At 30.1% G+C, this 12471-nt stretch overlaps 2 protein-coding genes across 2 annotated transcripts; one reads left to right on the top strand and one right to left on the bottom strand.

The window, feature by feature from the left end:
• Positions 1-8233: 8233 nt before the first annotated feature.
• Positions 8234-10660, top strand: LOC111896747 (probable nucleoredoxin 1). Its single transcript, XM_023892737.3, has 2 exons — positions 8234-8393; positions 8935-10660. The coding sequence occupies exons 1-2, from the start codon at positions 8301-8303 to the stop codon at positions 10558-10560; spliced, it is 1719 nt and encodes a 572-aa protein (XP_023748505.1). The 5' UTR covers positions 8234-8300; the 3' UTR covers positions 10561-10660.
• Positions 10661-10830: 170 nt separating this feature from the next.
• On the bottom strand, positions 10831-11995 carry LOC111896749 (probable CCR4-associated factor 1 homolog 11). The gene has a single exon (XM_023892738.3). It carries the CDS (start codon positions 11737-11739, stop codon positions 10906-10908), a length of 834 nt encoding a protein of 277 aa, XP_023748506.1. The 5' UTR covers positions 11740-11995; the 3' UTR covers positions 10831-10905.
• Positions 11996-12471: the final 476 nt, after the last annotated feature.

Genomic DNA, 12471 nt, shown 5'->3' with positions numbered 1-12471 from the left:
GTTATTTATTTATTTTTTTTTAAATATGTGTTGATGTTTATTAATAGAGTACAAAAAATTAATATTTTTGGTATAATTAGTTTTTTTTTGATAAAAATATACTTAAATATTGAAAAAACTAAGAAATTAAGTGGGTTTTTTTCGAAAAAAAAATCGTTTTTTATATATCATCATAGATCTCTATGTAAAGAGTACGAAAAATCGTGAACAACGGTATATTCGGGTTTTTGTCGATAAAAAACTTGGTCTAAAAAAATTTTTAAATGAAAAAAGGGAGTGGGTTTATTATAATCCGATACATGTGCCTCCGTTTTAAAAGTTTACAACTTTTCCTTTTGTCGTTGATCACTTTAAATTCCGACGCTTTAAATTGGTTCCTTGGTTCATTGATTAATAATGATTATCTATTGAACTTATATATATATATATATATATATATATATATATATATATATATATATATATATATATAGGTTTAGGTTCTATGGAAAACAAAAAATCCTAAAAAAACCCTAAAAATCATAAAAAAAATACTTAGGGTTTTTTTTGTTTTCCAAATAACCCTTCCATATATATATATATATATATATATATATATATATATATATAGAGAGAGAGAGAGAGAGAGAGAGAGAGAGAGAGGTGAGTTCAATTAAGAAAATAAAAAAGGTTGAGAACGGGGGAATCATTCTCAGCCACTCATTTAATCTAAACATAAAAAGACACAGTGTCAAACTTGTAAATATGATAATAACCTTCAATCTCAAATACATAACTGTATACAAATAGATAACAATTCAAACTCATTTCTAATCGATCGTTCATCATCCAAAATTCTCTTCCAACCTTCAACAATTATCCAGATTTCTTCAATTTAACCATCATCAACATCATCCAGTGTTAATCAATCATCGATCTTCATCAATAACATGTTTATCAGCACGATTCAACAGTTAACAACAAAAATTCGTTTTTGGTTCTTTTAATCCAACCTTCAATTCTGCTTGAATACGATAAGATCTTCAACATCTATGATTAATTATACTCACAGCGTCATTAGATCAACATCATCGATAATCAACAAAAAATTCACTTCATATCATTCATTCAACATTGATTCAAATAAAACTTCAAAATTAAGGTTAGAAAAAGATCAAATTGTTTTGTTTTTTGAAAAGTTTCATATAATTTTCTATCAATTTACTATTTTGTAAGATTTAAATAGTCAAAATATCATATTTTTAACATTTTTAAAAAAGTTAAATTGTACGCACTCCAACTGTTTGATGAAATGCATAAACTAAATTACCACGTTATATTCATATATGAATATGTTTTCTCACTTGAATCAGTATATGATTATTAAAACAAAAAAACAAATATGCAAGTTTGTATGTTATTCATATGTGAATAACATATAAAAATTATATATATTTGTGAAAATACCATGTAATATTCATATGTGAATATACTGTGTAATATTCATAATTGAATACATTATCTAATACTTACAAGTGAATATATACTATGTAATATTCATATGTGATATACAATGTAATACTATGTAATATTCAGATATGAAAATATTATCTAATATTCATAAGTGAATCTACCATCTAATATTCACAAATTAATATACTATGTAATATTCACAAGTGAATGTATCGGCTACTATTTAAATATGAATATACTATGTTTATTATTTGTTATATTTATATATGAATGATACTTAAATTGTAAAAAAATTAATCATAGTTTTTATTTATAAGTGAATAACAAATGTATTGTAGTAAAACCTGATTCATTTTTATTCACTTATGAATAATGATAGTTGAAAATATATAAAAAAAATTATTTTATCTTAAAATTATATCAATATGGATGTCTATTTGTAGAGAATAAAAAATCATTAATTTTGGTATATTTAAAATCATTTTTCGATAAAAATAGCTTCTTAAAAATTAAAAAAAAAACGAAAAAACTATGTTTTTATATATTAAGGTAATGTTTAGCATAGTTTAAGGAAACATGTTTTGTTAGAAAACACATGTCTATTCTTTTCCCATTTCCGCTGGTACGACGGAGGCTTTTGGGACAAAAACAAATTAGTGGCTAAGAATGATTCCTTCATTCTCAACCTTTTTTTTTTCTCAATTGAACCCTATATATATATATATATATATATATATATATATATATATATATATATATATATATATATATATATATATAGAGAGAGAGAGAGAGAGAGAGAGAGAGGGTTCAATTAAGAAAAAAAAAGGTTGAGAATTGGGGAATCATTCTCAGCCAATCATTTATTTTTGCCGCAAAAGTCTCCAACGTACCGGCGAAAATGGGAAAGGAATGCACATGTGTTTTCCAACAAAACATGTTTCCTTAAACTATGTTAAGCATTACCTTAATATATACAAAAACATAGTTTTTTCGTTTTTTTTTTTAATTTTTAAGAAGCTATTTTATCGAAAAATGATTTTAAATATACTAAAATTCATGATTTTTTATTCTCTACAAATAGACATCCATATTGATATAGTTTTAAGATAAAATAAAAAAGTTATTTTTTTTTATATTTTCAGCTATCGTTATTCATAAGTGAATAAAATGAATCTGGTTTTTACTACAGTACATTCGTTATTCACTTATGAATAAAAACTATGATTAACTTTTTTACAATTGAAGTATCATTCATATATGAATATAGCATATACTAAACATAGTATATTCATATTTAAATATTATATGATATTTTCATATGTGAATATTATATAGTATTAAATGGTATATCACATGGGAATAGTACATAGTATATTTACTTGTGAATATTAGATCGTATATTCACTTATGAATAATAGTTGATATATTCATATGTGAATATTGCACAATATATTCATATATGAATATTACAATGTGTTTTCATAAATATATATAATTTTTTATATGTTATTCACATATGAATAACATATAGACTTGCATATTTGTTTTGTGTTTTAATAATCACATATTGATTCAGGTGAGAAAACATATTCATATGTGAATATAACGTGGTAATTTAGTTTATGCATTTTATCAAACAGTTGGAATGCATACAAGTTAACTTTTTTAAAATTGTGATAAATATGATACTTTGACTACTTAAATCTTACAAAATAGTAGATTGGTAGAGAAATATATGAAAATTTCAAACAAAAAATGATTTGATCTTTTTCTAACCTTAATTTCGATGTTTTATTTGATGAACGATATTGAATAAATGATATGAATTGAATTTTTTGTTGATTATCGATGATGTTGTTCTAATGATGCTGGGAGTATAATTAATCGTAGATATTGAATATATGTTCGTATTCAAACAGAATTGAAGGTTCGATTGAAAGAGCAAAAAGCGAATGAATTTCAACTCTTCGTATTTGTGATTGAAGGCTATTATATCATATTTACTAGTTTGCCACCGTGTCCTTTATGTTTAGAGGCTAATTAAATGAGTGGCTAGGAATGATTCCTCTATTCTCAACATTTTTTATTTTTTCAATTCAACCCACCTATATATATATATATATATATATATATATATATATATATATATATATATATATATACATCGCCTCTCACAGCATCAGTCCAATTATTGGGTGCAAAAATTTTTCTTCTTTTCCAGCAGCAGATGAACATACATACAGACCTGCTAGAAAAAGGATCTTTATCACCCAAAGAACAGTACAACATGGCTATCTTAAAAAGTTATCATGCAAACACGAAATAGATTTTGGGACTCTACAGAATCTTTCGAACGAAGATATATGCACAGCTCAAAAAACACCTTTACTACCTACAAGTTTTCGTTGGGAAAATTATAAACTCCTAGCAGAAGGACACTACTTACAAATTTGGTCTCATCAAAACTGGCATATGCTCTTGCCATTCAGCGGCGAATGAGATACACTATTAAGACTAGAAGATATCATAAACAGTGAAGAACAGGTTGACACAGAACCAAGATCACCGGTTTCTATTGATAGTACTCATCGAGATTTTTAGCAAATGATGTTTTTTCAACAAGGGATACAAAGTGATAAGTTTGAATAAATTTAGGGGCCATTTGAGAACAATGACAAGTCATAACAAGTTCAAGGGCCATTTATGAAATTATAATTTGTCGTAATAGAATTATTATTTCCGACTCTTATAAATGTGCTTTTACTTTATTCGGTGTGTGGTCTTTTCCTACTTTATGTGTCATATTTTGTCTGTTAATTATTTAAGTATAAATATTACGCAACCCTTTCCTATATAAAGGATTGTAATCGATTGTAAAAATCATTGAATTCTCATACGAATAAAAAATTCTGTTGTTATTTCCCTCATGTCTCTCTAAACACTCTCTTTCCGATTCTTTTAGCCTATCTCTTAAGTTCCCAGTTCTTTCAAGCACTTCATATTATATCCCTTATACATAAAAATAAAAAAAAAATAAAAAAAAAATAAAAAAAAAACTGCTGCTGCACATACGACTCTGGTTGCTTCCCTTCTCGTAGCCTTCCTTGTAAGTTTACTCTTCTTGATTTTTAATTTTTGTTCTTCATATTGTTTTTATGGTTTAACGGTAAACCCGGAAAAAACCGCCATACCCCCTTATTTTATATATATATATATATATATATATATATATATATATATATATATATATATATATATATATATATATATATATATATATATAGGTTCAGGTTCATTTGAGACCATTCTAATTTTGTGAAACCGTGAGACCAAATCTAAAAATAATTTTAAAATGCAAAATAAATGGAAAAATCCAAAAATTCTTTTTTTAAATGTTATTTTCGGAACTTTAATTAACTAAAAAAATATAAAAAAAATAAAAAAAAATCCGTTTTTTTTTTGAAAAATACGTGAAATATTCTAAATAGAATATTTCACTGACATATTCTAAAAAATAATTTTAAAATGCAAAATAAATGGAAAAATCTAAAAATTCTTTTTTTAAATATTATTTTCGGAACTTGAATTAACTAAAAAAAATTAAAAAAAAATTAAAAAAATAAAAAAAAATTCTATTTTTTTTGAAAAATACGTGAAATATTCTAAATAGAATATTACACTGTACATATTCTAAAAATAATTTTAAAATGCAAAATAAATGGAAAAATCAAAAAATTCTTTTTTTAAATATTATTTTCGGAACATGAATTAACTAAAAAAAAAATAAAAAATAAATAAACAAATGCATCTCACGGTCTCACAAAATATAAGTGGTCTCAAATGAACTTAACCCTATATATATATATATATATATATATATATATATATATATATATATATATATATATATATATATATATATATATATCCTCTATTATAATAAAAGAGTACCCAATTGCCACGTGTCTTCTCTCAAGCCCCTCCCAGCTAATTTTCCCGCTTAAAATGTCTCGGTTTTTTTTTCCCTAAATGACCTTCTACCGTATTAGAAGTATATTTCTCATCCCTAAATCTCGCTTCCTTCCATAAATCTTTGAAATTATCGAGAATCTTTTAAATCTTGGTCTACCGATCAACCCTATAAATCAGAAACATATGAGCAATATTATTCTGTTTTTAGCTTAGCTAACTGCAAGAAGTCAGGAAATCTTATCTAAATTTTAATTGGATCTACAAATGGTTTGTATCTAAACTGAGTCTCCTATGTTACGCTTCCAATTTTCATCACTTCTCTTTCCAATCATCAGTAACTCACCAAATCCACTTGAATTTTTTGGTCGCCATTTCTTAGTTGAGGTTACGACTCGACCTCATCCTCAGACCTAAAGACCCCTCTTTGTATTTCTTATCATGCCTTCTCGTATTGAATGGCATACAAGTTTTTTTTTTCAAATAAATATTTCAGATTCTTAGTGATGAAGTTTCTTTTGGTTTCATATTTAAAGATCAAATATATGAAGGGTATAGAGATTAATGGGAGTGGTCGGATTGAAACAGTACGCTTTCATCTACCTATCCATATGTTTTTTGGTCTCTTAAATAAGTAATTCTTTTTGCACACTACATGTTTGATAAAATGACTCAACCAAATTTTATAATCAGCAAATCATGTAAATGAGGCAGTGAGATTGATTTGTGTAGACTTTTCTATTTAAGTAGGTTTTAATGTTTGTAACTTTAAATTTACAGGGCTTTGAAATGTTGTTGCTTCATTTATCATATAATAATTTCTCGCTTATTCTCTTTTTATCCTAGATAATGGGTACGAGAGTTAAGTGCTTTAACGGTCAATTTGGCCAGGTAGACCTCTTTTTTGTAACAAAATATATATTGTTTTTTTTTAATGTTTTTATCAATCTTTGAGTGAAATTATTTATGTATTCAAAGATGCTTATGTAATGAAGGTTGCTTAATCAGTTTTAAGCTTGGAATTTTATGCGACTTTTATGTTCCAAAGTCAAATAATTTAAGTCTGAAGCATGATTGTAGTTGTGTTATTTGGTTTCCTTGATTTTTTTTATTATACATAGCATCCCAGTTTTCTATAGTTATGCATTCTTAAAAGTAAAAAGAAGGATGTCAAAAGAATTTTATCAATTATTTTTTAAATAAGTTATTTATAAATAGGGGTAAAATAGGAAGAGATAGGTTGCTTATGATATTGGTTTTAATGTCTTTACAGATTTAGCTCATTGAGTTATTTGTAAGATGAAAGATATGTAAATAAAGTTACAGTGAATCAAGAAAAGATGCAACATGCCATTGCATGATCTGGTATGGTAAAGAAAAGTTGAGTAATTTCTATATAAAACTATGAAGAACGATGATTAATTTGCTTGGCCATTTGATAAAAACAGACTGCTTTTTTTTTTTTTAATTTATTTATGAAATGCTTTTTTAATAGACAATTTTTTGTCATTTGAAATCATCAACTTTAATAGGCATTTTTTAGTAAATCGGTATGTATAATATTTTCTTTATGGTTTTCAGTTTCAGCTTTTAGAAGATGTTGTGCACATTTTATCCAAGATATAGAGAAATATAGAACTACACATGAAAATATTAAAAATAAACTTTACCGAAGGATGGTGTCTTTCTAAAGTCGTTAGCTATAGAAAATTTGATGAGCTATATGCAAGAAGTAACATTGTACTTTGTATTCTTTTCTTATTATAACATTATACTCTTAATTTTCTTTATTATTATTTATAGTTTTAATTTTACATTATTGTAACAATAAATAACAATTTACTTTAAATTTTTGTGTATTATAGCATTGTACTTCATTTCTTTGTATTAGAAAAAGAATATTGTTGTAACAAAAATAAATGAAATCAGGATGTTGTAATTAAAAAATAATTACATATGTATCAATGTGGGCATGCATGCATTATATGACATATATAATGGACATACAGTTCCTTTTATGGCCACCATACAATAGGCCATTTAACAAATTAGAAACCATCAATATTTTTTATAAAACGGAGGACATAATGCTAATTTTGCTTGTGGATTACCAACCTTTGTTTCTTATAGAGCAAAGGTGTTGCAATGATAAGTGGATGGGTGGGGTATTTGGGAAATAAAAGTTTTTACTTTTTCTTTTATAATTTTATAATTTAATAATATCAGCCCTTGTGTAAAGATTTATTTTTATAATAATTCCATTCGATGATTGACGGTGAGTATTTTTAGTCTATTCAATTTTATATTTAATTATTCAAAATCATCATTTTTTTCATTAATTTACATATAAAGAATGTCTTTCATATCTTCAAAATATTTTACATATTAATTTGAGTCAATCATTATATAGTTATAGACAAATCATATAAATATGTAAATTAATAATTGTTTTAAAATAATTGATTAATGATTATGATTTTGACTATCAATATTGGTTTAATCTTTTTTTCTTTTTTTTGAAACGGCAAACTATTCTACTCCTAATCTAATCCTAAACACCACATATGTCTCATAGTGAGACTTGAACCCATGACCTCTCATTTGAGAGAGTCACTCCTTACCGCTAGGCGAAAGGCCCCTTGGTATATTGTTTTAATCTGTTACCCGTGGTTTCCACGGGTTATAACCTAGTATGTATATATATATATATATATATATATATGACGTATCCATAAATGACGTACATAATGACGTAGTCCACGCGGTGTCGTTTATTTACGTGGCATCCAAGAATTTCCAGAACCACCGAACACTTGTTATAAAAGCTCCCATTGTTAACGACGTCTCTACAATCTGATTTCTTTGGTGCTTAAACAATGGCGGATACTGTTGTAGTCGATGTTCATGATATTAAGTCGATCCTTACTTCCACCGAAACAGATTATCTTGTTCGCAACAACGGTGATCAGGTATCCAGTTTTCTTCCTCCTTGTAGCTCAGTCCTTTATTCCTTTATCTGGATCGCAACTGTTGGCAGTCACAATGTTTTTGTTCTTCGATCGTGTGATTATTCAATTTTGTTGGAGTAGTTAGTGCTAACGAAATTAGGTTTTCCTGGAAAAGGGCTGTAAAAATGAAAAAGTGCACTAGGTTTTAACTTTTGAATTGGGATTAATTTGAGAACCTTTCTGGAACTCGTTTACCTAGGTCGATTTCTACTAGATATCAAAAGGATTTGATGATAATTTTGTTGTCAATTCCATATATCCATATAGAGATTAACTTCTGAGAGTGATAAGTTTGATCGGAGAACAAATTACTTGTCTAGTATTAGGGTTTATGATAAGTTCTAGGCTATAAATGGATTGCGATCATGGATCTGTACTGTTTGCTTCTCACAATTCTTAACAGCAAAATTGGGACTTTAGGTGATAGCTTCGTTATATCTTCGTAAGTAGTTACACAAAACTTACAATTAGGTGTTTTATTGCTAAATGTTGGAATTTTCAGGTTGCAATCGACACCTTGAATGGTAAAAATCTGGGCTTATATTTTTCTGCATCGTGGTGTGGCCCATGTCAAAGGTTTACCCCAAACCTAGTCGAAGTATATAAAGAACTCGTTCCAAAAGGTGATTTAGAGATCATATTCATCTCAGCTGATGAGGATCTTGAATCCTTCAATGGTTATTTCTCCAAAATGCCATGGCTTGCAGTTCCGTTCTCTGATTCCAAAACACGAGAATCTCTAGACAAATCTTTTAAAGTCAATGGGATCCCTCATCTGGTGTTCCTTGATGAAAACGGGAAACTTTTGACTGATCGTGGGGTTGAAATCATCGTGGAATATGGAGCCGGGGCCTACCCATTTACACCAGAACGGCTCAAGGAGATTAAAGATGAAGAAGAAGAAGCTAGAAAGAATCAGTCTTTAAGGTCCATCCTTGAGTCTCCCTCACGTGACTATGTCATCTCAGCCAATGGCAAAAAGGTAAATATAACCGATCTTGAAGGGAAAACAGTCGGTTTGTACTTCATACTGTCATCATTCAAGAAATCAGCTGATTTCACTCCCACACTCATCAAAGTATACAACGAATTGAAATCAAAACAAGAAAACTTTGAGATTGTGATGATCCCCCTTGATGACAATGAAGAATCTTTCAAGAAAGAGCTTGCTAATATCCCATGGTTTTCACTTCCATTGAAAGACAAAAAATGCGAAAAATTAGTTCGATACTTTGAGCTCTCAACACTTCCCACTTTAGTCATTATCAGTCAAGATGGTCAAACCCTTCACCCGAATGTCGCTGATGCCATTGAAGAGCATGGTATTAACGCGTACCCTTTCACACCCGATAAATTCTCCGAGCTTGAAAAGATCGAGAAAGCCAAACGGGAATCACAAACCCTGGAATCGGTTTTGGTTTCCGGAGATCTTGATTATGTAATCGGGAAAGACAGCGCGAAGGTGCGAGTATCTGATCTGGTGGGGAAGCATGTACTGTTGTATTTCTCAGCACACTGGTGTCCGCCATGTCGTGCTTTCACTCCAAAACTTGTGGAAACGTATCATGAAATTAAGAACAAGCACGATAATTTTGAAGTTATTTTTATCTCGAGTGATAGAGACCAAGATTCGTTTGATGAATACTATGGTTCTATGCCATGGTTGGCGCTTCCGTTTGGGGACAAGAGGAAGCAATCATTGAGCCGTCTTTTTAAGGTTAATGGGATTCCATTGTTGGCGGCTTTAGGGCCCACCGGGAAGACGGTCACGACCGAGGCTCGGGGTCTTATTATGGCTCATGGTGCTGATGCGTTTCCTTTTACTGACGAACGGATGGCTGAGATTGAAGCTAAGTTTGCTGACATGGCAAAAGGGTGGCCGGATAAAGTGAAGAATAGGTTGCATGAAGAGCATGAGCTTGTTTTGACCAGGTCACGAGGTGGGTATACGTGTGATGGGTGTGATGAAGAAGGGAAAGTTTGGGGGTATAGTTGTGAAGAATGTAATTTCGATCTTCATCCTGAATGTGTTTTTAAGGAAACTAGTAATGGGAAGGAGGATGTGGAAGAGAAGGGAAATCCGGAGGGGTGGGTGTGTGATGGAGATGTTTGTTATAAAGCTTCGTAAATGATTTGTGTTGCTATCTAATGGTCTAATTGCTATACAGAAGTTTGTTATAATGGTGTTTGACTTATTATTATTAAATAAGTTTTTAATGTTTAGGAAAGTATCAGGTGTGTGTAATTGACTAGTTGTATGTTAAAGTATGAAAATCTGTTGAAAAATATTATAAGTTTTATTAGATAATTAAAATATTTAATGTTTTTGTTTTAAAAATTTCCATAAACTTATATAATTTGTCCAAATATTTATACAAAGAGTATAAAAAGCTAAGTGTAGACATAAACATGAAAAAAAAATGAATTAAATTCTGATCAGCTAATTTACCGATTTGACCCTAAGTAATTTCTTTTAGTGAGCTTCTAAACCATACAAGACGCCGGCATACATTTCCAGTCCGACGTCGACAAAGTATACGTCTCTCATCTTTTGAAAGGCGTGCCACGTCAACAAGCTATCCGAACCGGCCTGATGGCACTTCCCGACAACCCGGTTCACTTCTAAAAGACTCGCCACCCGGTCCAACCCACCATACAACCCGTTCCGACAGAACTTCATCAAGTGTTTCACGTCGTACACGTTGTCCCCAAAGAACACCTTCACAGCCTCCATGAACTCCGGCAACTCACTCGGCAGAAGGCGGCGCGTGAGGATCTTCAACAAGTACCCGAAATCGTACGCGCTGTGAAACGTCACCCAGCTAACTGATTCATTGCAAACCAGACCCGATGACATCATCAACTCAGCGAAATCTGAAGAGTCGATTCCGTTTACCCGGTTCCGTTCAAAATCAATCCCTTGACGTTTCAACAAGTCAATCGATTCCGGCGCGTAGGCGTCACGCGTGAGATCAAAATCGTTGAAATTGAATTGCCAGATGAAGCGTTGGTGAGTCCCGTCTATTTGTGGAAGGTTACCGGAAGCGTCGGAGAGGGTGAGACCTAGTTGGATGAGGTTCAAAGCGTCGACGTTTGACTTTAGAAGCTTGTAGTGCTCCGATGGCTGGCGATGCCTGTACGATCTTCCAGGCTCCGACGATTGACGGTATACAACGCCAGGGAACTCCGTGTCCATGGAGATATAAGGGAATTGATCGATGATAGATCTGATTAAATCAAACTCGGATTCTAAGTTATCAGACCATACTTCACGGATTGTGATGCTTTCATCAATACAACTTGACATAGTTAATTATAAAAAAATATATATATCCGATTTCACCTCCTTGATGCCCCAGATTGCTTTCCAGTGGTCTGATGTTTTTGAGGTGAGTGTGTGAGGTGATGAAAGTGGAAGATGATAGTTTTATAGAGGAAGATGAGTTGAAACAGGAAGTAAGATGGAAAGAGGGGATGGGGATTCATGGTGTCTGGCTTTCTTTGACTAAATTCAGTGTTTGGAAAGGGATAAGAACCTCTCTTTCCTCCAGTCTTACTCCAACTGTTTCCCAATACTGAAATTGGAAATAAAATAATCAAATCATACAATTGATAAAAAATGCTCGCATATAATAGATCTGATTCCAGAATTAAATACGAAGTTACCTGATTATGTTTACCTTTAAGAAAATGATTATTTGATCTGAGTAGTATAGTGATCTTTAAAACATACCAGTTAAACACTATCATATAGCCATTTTTACAGTAATAAACTGATATAAGACAGGATGATCAGTAATTTTTTAAATTTATTTTATGTTTTTGTGTCAACTTTTATATAAAATTTCAATTTTATAAAGATTGATAGGATAAACTTTCCAAATTTATATCGACTTTCTATAATATACCCTAATAAATAAGAATAATTTTGTCACATGTCATTCTCTCATTTAATTGGTCACATGTCATTTTGTTGTAATTTTGAAATATATTTATTTTCCACTTGTCATTTATTTCATTTTTTATTTGCAATATATCA

This window comes from Lactuca sativa, chromosome 3, assembly GCF_002870075.4.
Source record: "Lactuca sativa cultivar Salinas chromosome 3, Lsat_Salinas_v11, whole genome shotgun sequence".
In the NCBI taxonomy this organism is placed as follows: Eukaryota; Viridiplantae; Streptophyta; class Magnoliopsida; order Asterales; family Asteraceae; genus Lactuca; species Lactuca sativa.
This window is presented reverse-complemented; position numbering and strand designations above follow the sequence as displayed.

Coding starts and splice junctions, on each gene's coding strand:
- LOC111896749 (XM_023892738.3), bottom strand. CDS start 11,739: ATGTCAAGTTGTATTGATGAAAGCATCACAATCCGTGAAGTATGGTCT.
- LOC111896747 (XM_023892737.3), top strand. CDS start 8,301: ATGGCGGATACTGTTGTAGTCGATGTTCATGATATTAAGTCGATCCTT. Junction 8,394..8,934: donor TTCGCAACAACGGTGATCAG/GTATCCAGTTTT, acceptor TGGAATTTTCAG/GTTGCAATCGACACCTTGAA.